This window comes from Corvus brachyrhynchos, unplaced genomic scaffold, assembly GCF_000691975.1.
Source record: "Corvus brachyrhynchos isolate BGI_N302 unplaced genomic scaffold, ASM69197v1 scaffold5, whole genome shotgun sequence".
Classification (NCBI taxonomy): Eukaryota; Metazoa; Chordata; class Aves; order Passeriformes; family Corvidae; genus Corvus; species Corvus brachyrhynchos.
The window spans coordinates 6,833,484-6,851,104 of NW_008238321.1; the positions used below are offsets into that span (position 1 = coordinate 6,833,484).

The 17,621-nt window shown below is 51.5% G+C and overlaps 2 protein-coding genes across 15 annotated transcripts in view; one reads left to right on the forward strand and one right to left on the reverse strand.

Annotated features, from left to right (window-relative positions):
* The first annotated feature begins 6 nt into the window (after positions 1-6).
* Positions 7-1,375, forward strand: PLD6 (phospholipase D family member 6). Its single transcript, XM_017734078.1, has one exon. The coding sequence runs from the start codon at positions 16-18 to the stop codon at positions 331-333; it is 318 nt and encodes a 105-aa protein (XP_017589567.1). The 5' UTR covers positions 7-15; the 3' UTR covers positions 334-1,375.
* Positions 1,376-1,725: 350 nt separating this feature from the next.
* MPRIP (myosin phosphatase Rho interacting protein) overlaps positions 1,726-17,621 on the reverse strand; it is a 78,256-nt gene continuing 62,360 nt past the window's right edge. For 10 of the 14 annotated variants that reach the window (XM_017734076.1, XM_017734071.1, XM_017734066.1 and 7 more), the window contains 8 exons: positions 14,802-14,949; positions 14,078-14,195; positions 13,050-13,167; positions 12,841-12,960; positions 12,272-12,358; positions 11,454-11,616; positions 11,039-11,124; positions 1,726-6,949 (listed from right to left, as the gene is read on the reverse strand). In XM_017734076.1, coding sequence (XP_017589565.1) covers positions 6,878-6,949; positions 11,039-11,124; positions 11,454-11,616; positions 12,272-12,358; positions 12,841-12,960; positions 13,050-13,167; positions 14,078-14,195; positions 14,802-14,949 — 912 coding nt within the window. In that variant the 3' untranslated portion in view covers positions 1,726-6,877. Of the gene's footprint in view, positions 6,950-9,935; positions 10,002-11,038; positions 11,125-11,453; positions 11,617-12,271; positions 12,359-12,840; positions 12,961-13,049; positions 13,168-14,077; positions 14,196-14,801; positions 14,950-17,621 lie in introns of all 14 variants that reach the window. The other 4 variants (XM_017734074.1, XM_017734067.1, XM_017734077.1 and 1 more) reach the window with 2 other exon arrangements.

The window sequence follows — 17,621 nt, forward strand, 5'->3', positions numbered from 1 at the left end:
GATCGCGGCACGGGCATGGAGCCCGGCACCCGGGGTGGCCGGGGCCCACTGCGGGGTTCGGTGACCCCTGAGAAGGTGTCTGTCTCTGCAGGGATCCAGGTGCGCCACGACCAGCACAGCGGGTACATGCACCACAAGTTCGCCATCGTGGACCGGAGGATGCTCATCACAGGCTCCCTCAACTGGACCACGCAGGCCATCCAGAGCAACCGGGAGAATGTGCTGGTCGTGGAGGACGCCGAGTATGTCAAGGCTTTTCAGGATGAGTTTGAAAGGATTTGGGAAGAGTACAATCCCACCAATTACAGTTTTTTTCTCAAAGGCAATAAATGATTGAGCTGCCTTACAGGACTAGTGGAGCATGGTAACACCCACAGATTTTATTATTATGTATAGACATCATTGTTTTGTCCATCTGGGTGTAACTTTGGTAAACATCTCCAGAGAAGTGTTCTCTGCCCTAAAATGCCACAGATCCCTTGCTGTGGGTCATTCCTGTGCTAGAGGGAATGACACAACTGTTTGGTTGTGAGGGTTACAGGCATAGAGCTGCATTCACAGGCATTAAAACTTTGGGCAGGCTCGTTGCTGAGTCCTGGTGCAGACCAGGTGTGTTCACACAGTGCTGGGCACGTGTTTCAGTGGTAAAAGGAAAGTTTTCCAGCGTGGGATATGGAATGGAATTGTAGCCAATGCCAAATGGAATTGTAGCCCAAGGGCTCCTCTACACCAGTAACTAAAGGAGAGATAAAAGGGCTGCAGCAGTTACGAGCTTCTATAGATTAAGTGCCTCAGTTATATTCCCTGTTGGCATTAATTGTTGAAAGTTTGTCAAAGGAAATTTGTGGGAAATAGCAAAAATGTTAAAGTTTTGATTGTGCATGTTTCCTTTGGTTAAAGGCTAGCAGAGCTCCAGTGTAAAAGCATGAGCACAGATAGTAATGACAGCTTCTCTTCCAGCAAGGAAGGGGAGGGAAGTCTGGAAGGGAATGAGAGAAACGGTTCTTTGGGATAAGTGTTTGTCTGGAGAGCAGACATGGCTGCAGTTGGGTCATCCACTTCAGGAGAGGTCTGGAAACCCTGGTTCTTTCAGGTGTTGGGATGCCGTGCCATGGTCTGTGCCCTCTCCTGGCAGCACCAGGCTGGGGACAGTGAGGGGAGGGAGGCGGCATCTCCATCCCTGCAACTCAGGGTGGAACAAAGATGATGTAAACCTGAGTATTTCAAACTCTAAATAATGTCTGTGTAATAATTGTTTTATACTAAATAGAAAGTGCCTTAATAGTTCTCCAAATTGATATTCTGTTACCAGTTTTGTTACTAGTAGTGCTGCGATTGGCACTGTTAAATAAAGCATTTTCACAGAAAACATCAATATCCTCATCTGACTTTGGCATTCCAATTCCTATAGATCCTTACTGAGATATTTATGATACATGGACATCCCCAGATTTTAGATTTGTTCAGTTCTGAGAAAGGTTGCATGGGGGAAAGAAAACTATATTGCCTCTGTGGAATCACCTGGGGAAGGTCATTCTCCAGTAAATCCCATTCAGCAGCACTAGATTTAAACTACTTAAAATATATTATTGCTGTCAAAATGCTGCCTGTTGCATGTCCTTTGTGAAGTGAGACTAAAGGCAAACATCTCCCTTTTCAGGCTCTGACCTCTGCCCTGTTCTTCCTTCTTTTTAGAAGTAAACCTGTCACACACGGCATGCAAAGGGTGGTGCAAAAATAGTTTATTACCATATAGTTAATGTAAAGTTAGGTAATTATATTTACAAAGTAAAAATGATCAGCTACATCCAGGGGAGCCTAGCATGTCACACAAGGTTTGTAAGGAATCAATACAGTGAGAAAAAGTGACATTTCTATTACAGCGAGCAGTTGATCAGGAACAGCGGCTCTTAAAAAAGCACTGGAATAAACTGGGAGTGGAAGGGAGAAGGGAAGGAGACAGGAACTCACACACATGGAGAAACAGGAGCCTCCCACGCCCTTCCCCTTTGCAGGGGGAAAAAAATGATGTGTGAGAGACCTGAGGCTGCAGCATCCCAGCGCTGCCCGGGTCCCGCTGGCCCCGCTCCGATGCTGCTCGCCCACGCCACAGCTGGAGCTGAGGACTGGCTGCCGTGTCACATCATCACAGAAACGACCCTGGGAAATGACTCCTTCACCCTCAGTGCTCACAGTCCCCCATGGTTGTTCCCAGACACACGTGGCAGAGCACAGTGCCCAGATTTGACCCAGAACAAGTCCCCATCATCAGTCAGTCGGGTGAAGCTCTGCTCAGAGCCAAACCAAGGCCAAGCTGTTCTGAGGGCACTGGAGGAAGACTGACCATTAACAATACCTGAACAGCCACATCAGACACCACCCACAGCCTTGCAGAGCTTCCTTCCCTCCCCCTAAACCAAACCTCCATCCTTCCAAATGATTCTTTAAACTCTCAAGTCATCCCAAACTCCAGGGGGGTGGTCACAGGCCAAGCCAGAGCGTTCCTGCTTTCTACTTACCACAGTCTCTAGTATTTTACATGCTTTGCGCTCTCTAGGTGAGAACAGTGAGTGTTCTTGTCCTGCACACAGGGTGAAGAAAGCATGAAGAAAATAATGCTAATTGCACCCATTATTTATGAGTTCAGGGCCAGCTGGGTTAGTTCAATTGGTACCAACTTGTCAAGTTTCTCTAGTAAATCCCACACCCTGTTTCCTCAGCAGCCTCACACTGAGGTTGTTCCCAGCCTGGTGCTCCCTGTGCCTGCAGCAGTTCCTTGGATCTCCTTGTTGTAGTTACACTGCATTTGAAGTTACACAGTGAGTTACAGCTCGTGGCTGCGCTGCTGTGGGAGGGGTGTCTGTGCCGTGGGGGCTGTGGCTCCCTTGGGCAGCCCAAGAGCATCCCAAATGTGCTGCACAGCGTTCCTGGTGCCTCCCAAATCCGGGGGCTCGCTGTGCTCACTGCAACAGCCCCAGGTGGCTGTGCAAGGAGAGCTGTGGCTCAGCAGGGAGCTGTTGCTGTTCTCTGTAACAACAGGTCACAGTTTGCACATGCACAGCGTTGATGCCACTATCAAACACAAGATTATTGGGTCCTCTGACTGGAAAAAAATACCCCAAATTTATAGCAAAGTCGGTTACAGTGGTCAAACAGACTGTACACAATCTTTGGACAGGCACCTTCAAAGCTAAAGGCATAGATCAGCAGAAGAGGTTTGAAAAGATATTTGTAACAGTCCTCAAACCCCCAAAAAGCAGTTTATCAGGGCAGATGGGGTGGGTTGGACACATCACACTTGTTGCTCCTCTCCCAACCCACACATGGGGCCTCTGTGCTACAATGAGACTTAAAAATCAAACCCACAACTCAATCACAAAAGAGAACCCTCTGCAAAATGCTGAGGAATAAATATTTACACTGCGTGCTTGGAATACTATACAGGCTTTAAATTACTTTTGTTTTTAAAAAAAAAGGAATAAGAAAGCTTTTTTACCTAAAAAAATGGAAAAAATTACAGAGCAAAGGCAAACCACAGCGAGTGTGTGTGTGCTTGAGTGTCCACAACAAACTGAGTATCCAAACCAGGACAAAAATGCAGAGGTCATGTGGAAGTGCCATCAAATAGAGTTGGTACCAAAGTGACATATTTTGCAGTGTGAGCACTTTTTCTGCAGCCCAGTTCTCTGGTACCAAAAAAAAAAAAGGAATTTTCTGGTTTGCAAGTCAGCACCAATTCTAAGCAATTGTATTTTTGAAGCAAATGAACACAATTTGCTTCTTTTTTTAATATGTGGGCAAAGAAAAAGTGACATTTAAAGAAGGATTCAGTCTGGCTCAGGGGAGATGGTGCAAATGGGAGGAAAATTTTACTCAGGAAAAATAAGATTACTTGGAGCCGACAAGAAGACACCTGTGCCTTCACTGCACTTGAGTTTTCCTAAACCTCCCTTTTTGGTTGCTATCAATAGTGTGGAGTGATGCAGAATGCAGCAGCTTGCCCACACACTTTCTAATTTAAATAGCCACTGATTAATCCCAAAAGGTGGATGAAGCCTGGAGCAGGAAGAAGCAGGAGGATAACTAAGGACCATTGCTATGAGTAAAAGGACTTCTCCCTTTATTCTCAAGCACTGTGCTCTGCAGGAATATTTCAGTTTGGGGCTGTTTATTGGTGCTGCAGGTTCTTTCTCTTTACTGTAAAGGCAGGTAAAGTGCTGCCTTCTTGCCTTGGAGAGATGCTCAGAGTCACCACAGTGAGCCCAGAACCCTCGGCAGTGGTTCAAGAACATCTGGCTGCATAAGGCACCTTCCCTCCTCCTCTTCCTCTTGGTGACCCCCAGAACCCAGAGCTCCCACCCTAAAGACACCCCAAAACATCCTTCCCACACACTGCCACAGAGGTTGCAGCTGATCCCAACAATGTCAAGGCCACTGCTCAGCCCTGTCTGTACAGAAGACCAAGATCCTCCATTCATTTTTCCAGAGGAGCCCAACTTCCCCATGGAAAATGTCTGCTCCTACAAGCTAGAGCATATGAACAGGATTTGCTGGGGAATCTAAGAAAGGTAAGGTCCACATGGCAAGAAGGAGACCAGAACGTTCTGCTTGGTTGGCTAAAAAGAACAAAGTGCCATCATAAGTCTAAAGAGAAGAGGAGGAGGAGGGTGTTCTAGAGGCAGTGACATTTTGCAAGGGAAAAGCAATGACAATAAGGCCTACGTGCCATCCAAAATCCATGCTGCCTCCCATGGCCTCTGCCAGGAGATCAGAGCTCACCATGGACCTGGAGCAGCCAGGGATGAACTGGTCGGAGAAGTGATCCAGGCAGGTCAGGGTAGGAAGGTTCCCAGGTTCTCCAGTGCCCAGATTATGGAAGTGCTGTGGTGAGCTTGGATGCAGTGACTGGCTGCACATCCACACATCCGAGGGCATGTGCTGCTGACGAGGGAAAGGCTTTGTATCCAACAGGTTGAGCCTCTTTCCTACCCTGCTCCCATCTCCAGGACTTCCATGCACACCGAGGCACGCAGAGCTTTCCAGCAGGAACAGGTGTTCTGCCCCCTGCAAGGTGCTGGCATCCTGGCTGGGGACAAGCGGGGCTCCTCTGGGCAGGACCGGCTGCCAAGTGCTGCCATGAGTGCCCCAGGAGGTGCCAAGCCGGACACTTGGCCACGGCAAGGCCACACAAGCTGGACGAGCTGATTCACACTGTGGTTCAATGACACCGTGTCCTGCTGAGGGTCTGGTGGCTGGAACAGAGATGCTGCTCCCAGGAGGATGAAGGTAACTCTGGCAGCTGCCATAGTCCAGCCTGGTACAACTGGGGGTGGCTTCACCAGCCCCGCAGGGCTCTGAGAGCTGCGCCTGTGCCACCCACCTGACCCAAAACCAGCAGGGAAGTACTGGGGGCTGCTGGCCTCAACCTCAGCTGAGTGCCCGAAGGAAGGGGAAGCTCTGCTCCACATGAAGGCCACGGTATCTTCCACATCCCAGCCTGAAGCCATGTGGTCACTCAGCACCCAACCAGACTGGGAAGCCAATGTGCCGGAGTCTCCTTCAGCCCTGGTGACTGGAGAGGCAGGACTTGGGATCTTTCCAAGTGGCATCTTGAGATTTAGCCTGGGATGAAGCCCACACCTGCAAAGCAGCACAGGCTTCTGCTAAGAAGCCTCTGCTCAGCTGGCTGTTACCATCTAAGTGCTACCAGCTCCTCATCCCTTCGTTTGTATCCATTTATCAGCCTCATGGTGCTCAACTGTATGTTTTAAATACAAAAGCTATTAGGACTGAGAAGGTCTGAAGCACATACTGGTTTTGAGATTTTTATTTCAGGAAAAGATTAAAGAATTAAAATAGGAGCTGCCCTGCTGACAAGAAGAGTTGAATTCAAGAAGCTGGTAAAAAAGGAGCATTATATGCATTGAGCACTGTGCATTTTCAGTCAATATTGGCTCTACTTTCTACTCTACTTTCCTTTGACTAGGAAAAGGGAGTTTCACATGCGCACAGACCCTGGGATACACGGGATTCAATGAGAGGAAGGGAGTAACAGCAAAAAAAAAAAGAGTGCTGGGCTTGATCTAACAGAGGCAAGAAAGTGATCTTACAGCTCGGCCCCTGGAACACCAACTCCGACCACCAGCGAGACGGGAGCGAGGACGCGCCGACAGGGCCGAGTCGATGGTGCACTTCAGTAGCTGCAGCTCCCCATCCATAACCACCTGGGCAGCCACCGAAGCCCAGTGAGCTTCAGTGGCACCTACATTCAGGATACGGCACAGTCACGGGGCAGGAGAATCACTTCTTGCATCCTTCTCCAGCGAGATGTCAGTGTTGTACCTCCAGGCTGAGGACGCTGGCACGGACTCACGCTCCCCAGCAGCTTCCCCCGGGCCTTCCCCCCTTGTAGGTGCAAGTAATGCAGTCGAGATCAATGGTTAGATCAGGCTCCTGGTGTGCTCTGAGCACGGGGTCTCTAGACAGCAGTAAGAGCTCGGTCTGGCTGACACCACCCAGGCCCTGCTCGCTCTTCCCGACAGAGCTATAGCTTATTAACAGGCTACTGAGCCTTAATACTGACACTTAGTGTAATGGTTTACAGTAAAGAAAGGATTCTCCTACAAAGCGCCAAAGAGAGGGGGGGAAAAACCCCACTCCAATCCCTTCCTCTCCCTCTCAGAGTCTCTGGAGCATCTCACAAGCAGGGAAAGGAGCCAGGGAGGCGAGGGGGGGGCACCGCCACCGCGGCGCTGGGTCCCGTTGGGGCATCAGGACGAACGACAGCGAGGACATCGTAAGGAACGAGAGACAAACGGTGCTGGTGCTGTGCTGCCTCAAGCTGGGAGGTGCGCGTGGTCAAGCGGAGCGGGGAGAACTAGTCTTTCTTCAAGTCCCTGGATTCAAAAAGCTTCAGGCGTTCTTGCACAGTCAGGCCTTCCTTCAGACTCTGGGAGAGACAAAAGACAGAGAGCGTTGGGGCACGGGCGGGCGCCTGGCATGCGGAGAGGCAGCGATGCTCAGGCAAAGGAGACGTGGCAGCGAGGAATGGGCTCCTTGGCGGAGGATTAGTGGGACATGCTGAGAGAGAACACACGGTTATGGAGGGTGGTTACTGCCTTGAGACAGGGTGAGATTGCAATGAACCAGGCGACGAACCAGAAGCAAATGAGAGGCACATCATGCTGCAAGCGGGATTAGCTGACTTGGGAATGACCCCCGGAGCTCACAGGAAACTGCTGGATGGGGCAATTCCAGCGGAGGGAGCCCTGGGCAGGCCAGCTCGGATCTGCTACGCTGAAGCCCCAGGATGCTGAGCAGGACCTGCAGGCTGGTCCCCCCCTGCCTCCTGCACAGCTGTGGCACCCATGGGGACAGTCCTGGCTCCACTCCATGCAGGATTTGCTCAAGAAACCCTGGAAAGTGGTGTTTGCTGCCAGCAACCATCACACCCCTTCTCTCACCCCACTCTGGGACTCTCCCAAACCAAAGCTGCCTCGACTGCCCACGGTTAGACAGAGGACTCCTAAATGCTGTTCAGGTCTGGCAGGCCCTGATGGCTGATCCATTTCAGATGCAGCATCCAGATTTCAAGGCACAACTCTCAGCTGGACAGCAGCCCCCTGGCATTTGGAACTGTGAAATCCATTACCTACACATGGGGACTCAGCAGCACAGCACTGAGAGGGGCAGAAACCCAGAAATAAATTGCCTGCCTCCTGCAGGACAGATTTAAACTGAAACCAGCCTGAGGGGATGCACTAGCCTAATGCCAGCCTCCCTCGTTCCTGCAGCCCCAAACCTGTGGTGTGAGAGACTGAGAGCAAAGCATTGGGTGGTGAGTTGTCCCTGTGGATGAGGAGGCACAGCCACCTCCCAACCCTAAAACAGCCCCCATAGCCAGGGCTCTGCCCCTCTGTGCCCCACTGCCCGTCCCCACCCCACAGCTCTGTCTGCCAGCCCACTCCTTGGAACTTGCAAGGAATTTATGCTGCAGCTGGAACATTATTTGCTTTACAAATAGCAACAAATGCTTTACAAATAAGACTTGGCACCTTCAAAGGCATAGACTGGAGGGATGGAAATCAGCTCCTGTGAGGAAAGTCTGAGGGATTTGGGATTCAGCCTGGAGAAGAGAAGGCTCAAGGAGACCTTAGAACACCTTCCAGTGCCTAAAGGGGCTCCAAGAGAGATGGAGAGGGACTTTGGACAAGGCATGGAGTGACAGGACAAGGGGGAATGGCTTCACACTGACAGAGAGCAGGGTTAGATGGGATACTGGGAAGAAATTCTTCCCTGTGAGGGTGGGGAGGCCCTGGCACAGGTGCCCAGAGAAGCTGTGGCTGCCCCTTCCTTGGAAGTGTCCAAGGCCAGGCTGGATGGGGCTTGGAGCAACTTGATCCAGTGGAAGGTGTCCCTGCCCATGGCAGGGGGTTGGAAACAAGATGATTTTTAAGGTGCCTTCCAACCCAACCCAACCCAACCCATTCTTTGATTCCATGATCCTACTATCAGGCAGCCACCTCCCTTTTTCCTTTCCCTTCCCCAGCCATGGTGCGAGAGGACTGTTCTATCACAGCAGCAGGATGGACTTCTGGGCTGAGTTTTCCTTCCCATGTGTTTATCAAGGCAGGACTCCATGATAAACTTGCCCCAAGGCTGTGCAGATTCCTATGGTTACTGTATTTCTGGAAATGTTTTTCCTCCCACAGGCCCACAAACACAGAAGGGATTTGCCAGGCAGCACGGAAATGAAAGCACTAAATTGGATTGAATTTCCAAACGCCGTGCGCTCTCCTTCCAACAGGCAGCAGAGTCACCTGGGATGTGAGTCTCTGAGCACACACTTCCTAAAGGAAGTTTACTTTGGGCCTCTTTAAATGGGAGCAGCTCATGCATTCCAGTTCTCGCATCTGATTTCTCAGTGGATGGAAGGAGACACCAGGAATCATCAGACTGTTCTGCCTGATGGCACAAATTCCAGCAAAGTCAGCCCCAGGGCAGTCCCACAACCCATTTCAGTTGCTGATGAGGAGAGCCTGATGAAGTGAGACTAATGTAGGATGATATCTGTGATAAAGGGATCTTCCTACAGACTTCCTGGGGCTCTCCAGCCATCGTGCTGGGAGCTCCCCTCTCCTAATCTGCCTCTGCAGGTGCTCCCACCTCAGTCTTTGCCATGGGCCAGGAAATTCACTATTGCTCCAATTAATGGAGATACCTGGCTCATTAGGGTCAGCCTCATTTCTCATCATCTCCCTCCTTTTGCTGGATGAGTTTGGAAGCCTTGGAGGCTCAGGGATGGAGAACAGGACGAGAAGGTTACTGGGCAGGGAAGACTCTTGCTCAGGCATGGATCAACCTGAAGAAGCAGCACTTGTGGATAAAGGAAATTAGGGCAGTCCAGGACATCCCCTCTGCAGCTGAGGTGGCTGAGACCATTTTCCATGCTCCAGGCTGTCATGGGAAGTATACGTAAAGGCATCTCTGACTATTCCTGCATCTGGCTAACAGCAAAACAGGTGTTTTCCTACGAGACCTGGACGGTGCTGAGTTTAGTCTGAGGCATGCAGAGTCATTCAGGCATGCACACTCAGTGTCCCACACTCCCAACACAGCAAACAGGAAAACATGCCCCACCACGTCCAAATCCTCTCTGTCACGATGAGCTGTGTTGGTGAGGGTGGGAAGAGCAGGAAAAAGCCATATTCCCCAGGGAAGAGGCAGAGAAACTGCGTTTCACACAGATCTTGGGTGCACCGACTTCTCCCCTTCCCTTCCCTTCCCCCAGGAAAAGAATTAGCAGTGAATAAACTCATCAGTCAGTCATTAAGAGAAGGAGGGCTCTGGTTTGGCAGGGAGGTGTGAGCAGTGCATGCAGAGGTTGGGCCGCTCTGGAGGCGGCTGCGGCGCTGGGCGGGTGCCGGTGTGTTTACCTATGTGGCAGGGAACCTGGACTCGGGTTCATTTCAGTTATCCCATGAGACCTGCTCAATAACGGACTGTTGAAGGAAAAAGCAAAATAAAACAAAAAAACAAAAACAAAAGAAGAAGCTCATAAATCCCAAATGAATTGGCGCTGGTGCCGCCCCAGCCCCCCCGACCCACAGTGATGCACTGGCACAGCCCCTCCTTCCTCACCAAGCAACACACATGGGGACCACACAGAAAGTGATCTGAGTTGAAGTGGTGAAGGGAAACTCAACACTGGAGTGGCCCAGCAGGTCTGGGCTCTCTGTGTTCACTGGGTGCAGCGCAGACACCCCACGCTGAGGAGCTGCTGCTCGCAGAGCTCCGAGTGTTTCCCCACATGGGCAGCGAGCTCGAAGCATTCTGCCTGCCCTGCAAGGGCTCAACCACTTCAAACATCAGCATGAGACACCAGGTGAGAGGCAAAGCAGGTTTGCTCATGCTGAGCTTCCTCCCAACTGCCCTGTGTTTAATGCTGACTCCTGATTAGCAATATTTGCCCTTCCTTATCCCTGTGGTCACACGTGATGTAACTGGCTGCCAAGGAGAGCTTGGCACAGCATCACTGGGCTTTGGGATCAACAGCAAGCACAGAAGGACCACAGAAGCACAGGGCCATCTGCACCATGTTAACACACATGCAAAGTGTGTGTTAAATATGCCCAGGACTCAGGCACTGCTGATACACATGAAGACAAAAATCTTGCAGTGATGAACATTAAAACTAGAATGATGTGCACATTTCCACCTAAATTTCAGCTGAAAAGAGGGAGCAGATACTGGGATAGTCCTCCTGTGAAAGACCAAAGAACAGGGTAAACTCCAGCCTTTTTTCCAACCAGGGAGCAGCTTCATGCCTCCATCTGAGCAGGGTCAGAGTGAGGGAGTGGGCCCTGCCTGGCTGCACAGTCTGTCCTTTTGCAGTAAAAAGCCATCCAGGCTAGCACTAGTGGCTGGGAAATTCTTAGTTTTCTTCCCCTGCCCACTTCTTCCCACTTGGGATCCCCACCGAAGCGAAATGCTGGGCATTCCTCACTCCCATCCCACGGGGCAGGACATCTGAGCTCACCTTTGACCTGATATTCCTTAGTTGCCGGCTAACACTGGATCTGTCTTTCTTCAAGAAATCAGGGTTGCTTTTTGATTTCATAATATCTGGGAAGAAGCAAAAGAAGTGGGATTAGCCTGGTGCCCACTGCCTTCCTGCAAGGACAGGGCTGGGGCTCTGCCCTCCCAGCCCAGGAAAGTGCCCCGATGAGCCCGACTCTTAGTGCTGCCCTAAGGGCAGAGAGGGCTTTTGGGCATCCCTGCATCACAAGGTTTTCCTGATGCAAAATGCCAGAAGGCTTTCAAAGCCGATCAGCTTTGGGTTGGAAGGCCAAGTCCTACACTCAGACCCATTACTGCACAAGGGTTTGTACTCTGGGATTCCCTGTTAGCTCAGGACACCCAGGACTGCTTAGAGCTGCTGGAGGAGGACTGACCATATCCCGATACAGTGGTGTTCACAGGGGATTTCTCTCCCTGAGCTTCTGTGGCTGCTTTCAGCTGCTCTTTCAACCTGCTGATATCACAGTCTGCCTTGGCCTTCACGATGCTCAGCTCCGTGTAGATGTCTTTGTACTTGTCGCTGGCGTATTTCTTATCCTGGCAAGGGAACAAGAACAACCCGATGGAGCCAGACAGACAGCTGGAGCCGAGGGGTTTGTGGATGCACTGAAGAGGAGCTTGGCAAATGCCAGCGGAAGAAGAGCCGGCAGCAGGAGAAAGGCTTGGCCAGGGCAACACACACCCTCGGAGCTGCTTCCAACAGCGATACGGGACTGCGGGAACGGAGACAGGCGGAGAGCTGAGAGCCAAGGGTAAGCACACAGTGCTGCCCGTGCGTGCAGCCCCCCGGCTACAGGGCTGTTTGTGGCTTTTCGTTTTAGCCAAGACACAGAATTCAAGCAGAATTCCCAGAAATGGCCTTGGCTTGTCCAGAGCAAACCAGTTCCACTGCTGTGAGGCTGGGCAGATCTCTAACACTGATTGTTTGTGCCATTTAAATCTGATCTGATGTGACAGAAAATGGGGAAATCATGCTGAAAGGAATGTTTTCCCACACTGTGTCCTTTGTGGGGTAAGTCTTAAATTGATACATGGAGTGTTTTACTGATGACACCAAAATGGGTATTGAATTACATTCAGGGGAAAAATTAAATATGGTTTCAAATCTGGGTGTAAATGGGCTGAAATCTAAGCACAGACACTCAGGAGCAGAGCACAGTAAGAGGATTTGCAGAACCACCCCTGGCATTACCCTTAGTGCTGTCTGCAGCTCATCTTTGAGGGAGCTGATCTCCTGCTTCAGGTACTGGATTTCGGATTCTTTGACCCGGAGCAGGACCTGTGGGAACAAAAACCAGCATCTTTGCACCTGAGCAGACACAGTGTGACACCTGCTGTACCCAGTGACAGTCAAGCCAAGGGCTAGAGACTCAGCCCCATGCCAGCACCACAAAGTCTCTCGTCCACCCGTCTTCTGCTTCTCACAGGAAAAGTCCTCCTGAATCTCTTGGGAACTTGCCCAAGCTTGCAGTGCTGATGCGCTCCCTGCACACCCCAGTTTCTGTCCCCACTGCTCTGCATGGATTGGATCCTGGGGACAAGCAGGGACTGCAGAAGGAAGAGTTGAGTGTCTGGCTCGACATGGTGAGAAGGGAAGATTAGGACCCCAGAATCTCCTGGCCTCCCGCAGCCCATGATGACAGCGCTGACCAGCCATGAGAGCTGACTGGGGGACAGATGGCTGTGACACCTCCCAGCTGTGACACACTCCTGGGGTACACAGCACTTGTGCCCACCCACATGCCCCTCTGCAGAACTCACCTCCAGCTCGTAGGCGTCCTTGCCCTGTGTGAGAGGCGACCCAGCAGCCTCTCCCCCGCCCTCCCCGGTCAGCAGGGTCCGCAATCGCGTGATCTCCGCAGCCAGGCGGTTATTCAGCTCCTGGGAAGAGGGGGAGAGCCGTTGTGGGAAGGGGGAGCACGGCCACGGCTCAGCACGGAGCCCATCGTCACCTGGGCAGGGACCCTCACCTGGTTGTGGGCGTTGAGCTCCTGGTTCTCCCTCTGGAGGTGGGCATTCTCCAAACACTTCTGGGAATACTGCTCCGAAAGCACCTCCAGCTCCCGCTGCACCGACTGCAGCTCCTCCCTGCGGAACACACACCGGGGCAGTGCCCTCTCCACACCCCACCCCCCCCCATGCCCCATCCTTCCTTCAGCATCCCAGGAAAACCCAACAGGGAGCCAAGGATGAGGACTGCATATTCCTTTTGGGGAAAAACTCAAGCCCAGAGCAAGTCAACTCTTCCCTCTCCTGGCAGAGCCAATGCTTGGGCACCAAAGGGGACAGGAAGCCATTCTCTCAGAGGTTAAGTAGCAGAACTTTCTCAGGTTTCCAAAAACTGAGCTGAGATCTATCAAAATCTACCTATGAGAAATTCTTCCCTGTGAGGGTGGTGAGGCTTTGGCACAGGTTTCCCAGGGAAGCTGTGGCTGCTCCATCCCTGGAAGTGTCCAGGGCCATGTTGGACAGGACTTGGGGCAACCTGGGATAGTGGAAGGTACCCTGGAATGAGGTGAGCTTTAAGGTCCCTTCCAACCAAACCATTCCAGGATTCTAAGTTTGCTCTGGGCACTCGGGACCAGGTGTATTTGCACACCTCCCCATCTTATATAGATGTATCAAGGTTGATAAAGCTGACAGGCAGCTCTGCTCAGCTCCCACAGGAGGACATGGAAAAAGCTCAGCGCTTCCTCCTCGCCTTTTGAACAACCCCGTTGCTGCAGCTGCATGAAAGGCAGCACTGGCTGCACATCTGCTACTTCTGGAGACCAAAAAGCAGCTATTTTGGGTAATGTGGGGACTTGACCTGGAGCCTGAAAGATTATGGGCAACCAGGAGGCTCTGATGGATGCAGCTGGGTCGGGACCAAGGGAAAAGGCCCCTGCAACAACAGGTTTGCCCCGAACTCAATGCCAAAATCAAATGGGAGAGAGGAGTCTCCCACACATGATTTCCCTGCAAGATGGCAGGAGACAGAGAATGGTAATGGTCTTACAGGTACTGCCTTCGGAGGGCCTCGATGTCGGCGTTGACGCTGCTGATCTGGGAGCGCTGGGACTTCTCCAGCTCCCGCTCCAGCTCCTCCCTGTGTGCGTTCTTCATGGCTTCGATGGCTGTGAGGGGCAGCACAGTGTTAGCACCCAGCATGCTCCACCCATGGGTGGTTCTTTTGAGTTTTTGTTCATTTCTTAAAGGAACAAAACCGAAGTCACCCCTGCAAACCTCACACTGCTTCACAGCCCCTTCAGTCTGTGCCCCAGCTGCAAAGGGGCTTCTGCAAATCCCGCTTTTTAACAAGTCCAAATGATTGTCCACTTCAAACATTGTTTCCTGGACTGTGAGACTCCTAAGGCAGAGCCCCTGAAGTGCAGTGTTTTAACATTTCCTGGAGCACTGAAGAATGAATTCAATGTGGAATTGACAATAATTTAACCACAGGAATGACTAATGCCTTTCTGACTTGGAATGGGAAACAAATCAAACTATGTAACACCCAAAGATAGGGGTACCAAGCCTGGAGAAAGACCAGGAGATGGGCACCAAACTTGGAGGACCAGATGGTCCTCCATCCAAAACATCTTTCCCAAAAGCCCTTTCCCATTCCCTGTGCAGCCTACCCAACCCTCATCCCATCCCTGCCCTGCTCCTCAGTGAAGCCAACGCCACCCCCACATCCCCATCACCACAGAGCTGCCCCACCATGGGGGACCCTCTGGTACCTGAGATGGTGGCAGCCGTCTCCTCTGCCAGCAGGCGATCCTTCTCCTCCCGCAGCTTCTCCAGCTCCCGCTGGTGCTGCCGCTGCAGGTCCTCGATCTTCTTCTGGTGCGTCTCCTCCATGGCTGCAAAGCCCCTCTCACATGTTGCCTGCGAAGGGAGGAGGGGAAAGGGTTGGCCCAGGAGCACAGGGCCGGTGCCACGGCAGTGGGGAGCCCACCAGGAGCCACACGCCAGCGGGCAGCTCAGCTCCCCAGGGCCAGCATGAATCTTCTGCTTCCCCAGCCATGGAGCAGGATGGACCTTGCAAAGGTCAAGGCTTGTCCTGCAGTCACTTGACCCCTGACAGCTCCAGGGAAAGGGACACACAGGAGCAGACCTGGTTTAGGGGCAGACCTGGTTTAGGGGCAGACCCGGTTGGGGAATGCAAATATATGTCAAAAAAATAACCAAAAAAACCCTTTTGTGCACCTTCTGCACCCCTCCTGCTCTTTTCAATGCCTGTTTTTTTCAACCTCTGGGTGGAAGGAAGATGACGTGACAGCAAGAGGACCTTAATTCCCAACCAAGTATTGCTACAAATGCTGCAGGGACGATTACTTGCTAGCTGAATTACTAGGAAAGAACTCCGGCCAGGACACAGGAGCAGCAATTTGGGGAGTTGGGATTCATTAGGGGTGAGGTCCTGAATTCCTGCCTGGTCCTTCTGCCCCTGGCACAGCCCCCACTCCTGCCTTTGCAGCAGACAAATGCAAACGCCTGTTCCCAGCTCAGCTGCCAGCCCAAGCACATTGGGATCCCGGATGGACACACGCCTGCGGGACACAGACAGGACCAGCAAAGCCACAGGCAGGCCCAAGCCACGAGGGAAGAAGGGGCACACACTGGGGACAAAGTGCTGAGCCCCGTCAGGCAGCTTGGGACAAACCTGATGCCAAGCACTGCACAGGGCTTTTCCTCTTAACGACACAGGCTGGCTTTATTCCCTGATTTCAGTGGAGCTCCCCTTGATTAACACCAGTGTTTTCTGTGGAAAGCGAGAACTGTCCCCTAGGGACCTCTGGGACCCCATGGGAAATTTTAGGGGGACAAATTCACTTCACCAGTGGCAAAAGTGCTCAGGACAGTCCAACACCACTGACCCTCACTAACATACACCCCTCAGCATCACTTTGTTGGCTAATGCTCTGTTACCTACGCCTAATCCTCATTTCCAATTTTCAGCTTTGGTGGTTTTTTTCCCTCCCATTTAATTTTTAATCCCAAGGCATTCTTCACTTTCCCAGCCTTGTTTGTTTGTTTGTTTTTAAACTCCTAACTCAGTGCCAGTACCTGCCCGGACTTGGCTGTGGCACAGAGCAGCCCTGCAGGATTCTTCATTACACCCAGAATCATAGAATATGCCGAGTTGGAAGGGATCCGCAAGGATCATCAAGTCCCACTCCTGAAACACCTCTAATTTTGGAATTACACTCCTCCGTGGGAGGCTGTAGATGCTCTATTTAATGTATTGTAAATGCATTGCCACAAATCCACGTGTACAAACCCGTATCTCACAGAATCCCAGAATGGTTTGGGTTGGAAGGGACCTTAAAGCCCATCCTGTTCCAACCCCCTGCCATGGGCAGGGACACCTTCCACTTTCCCTGGTTGCTCCAAGCCTTGAACCTGGCCTTGAACACTTCCAGGGATCCAGGGGCAGCCACAGCTTCTCTGGGCACCCTGTGCCAGGGCCTCCCCACCCTCACAGGGAAGAATTCCTTCCTAGTATTAAATCTCAATCTACCATCCTTCATCTTAAGACCGTTCCCCCTTGTCCTGTCACTCCATGCCTTTGTCAAAAGTCCCTTCCAGCTCTCTTGGGAGTCCCTCTGGCACTGGAGGCACTGGAAAGAGCTCCAAGGTCTTTGTGGAGCCTTCTCTTCTCCAGGTTGTTACTCTCATGCTACTGATGTTACATTCTCCATCAAGTTCTTAAGGGAAGAATGGAGCACATTTAAGCCTCTAATTTGGGCAGGTTTCCAATCACCTGGATGGCTTTCTGACCACCACTGCTTAATTCCAATGGGATTCAGCAAAACTACTGCTCTCCCCAACCTAAAACCGGTTTTCTTTCGGCTGGAGTTGAGCCACACTTCACCCCCAGCTGAAATGTGTGTGGATCTTGTGGCTGGAAGCAAGCTCTCCCACATTTTTGCTGATTCTTAAGAGCAACTGGTCTGTGAAAGCCTCACCAACACAGTCTCTGCATCGCTGCCCTTCTGGCTTCCTTTTCAACCTGGCAGCCTCCCTAGGTGTTGCCAGAGTCCTCTACCACCCTAAACTCACTTCTGGACTGGGAATGCTCTCCTAGGAAAAGCAAACCACCAACCCCCTTTTTTTTTTAGATGCTGGATGATCTCAAACCAGTGTTACAGCCAGTTTGACTGGTGGGGCAATTTGATCAGTGGCATTTCATTGCCAGTGGGTTTCTCTGCACCTCACCTGGGTGTTCCACAACTGTGCACTCTTTTTTGTATACAGAATTACTGTGTCCAACACCAGCGTGGTCCTTGCAGCCTCCTGCAGAGGAGCTCTGCTTTGCTATGGAATTTGGCATCTGTTTGCAGCTACTTTCCCTAGGAACGTACATTTTGAGAGCATCAAGTTTCCACTTCATCCTGCATTTTTGAAGGCAGCAGAGACAGACTGGAGATTTGATCAGACTGGGATAGGCAGAGTTGAGGAATGCTTTTAAAGGGAAGTCACAAACAAAATGTACGTGTTGGGTACAAGGAGGAACACTGAGGTCTTCGTGTTGAAGGAGAGAGTGATGTTATCGA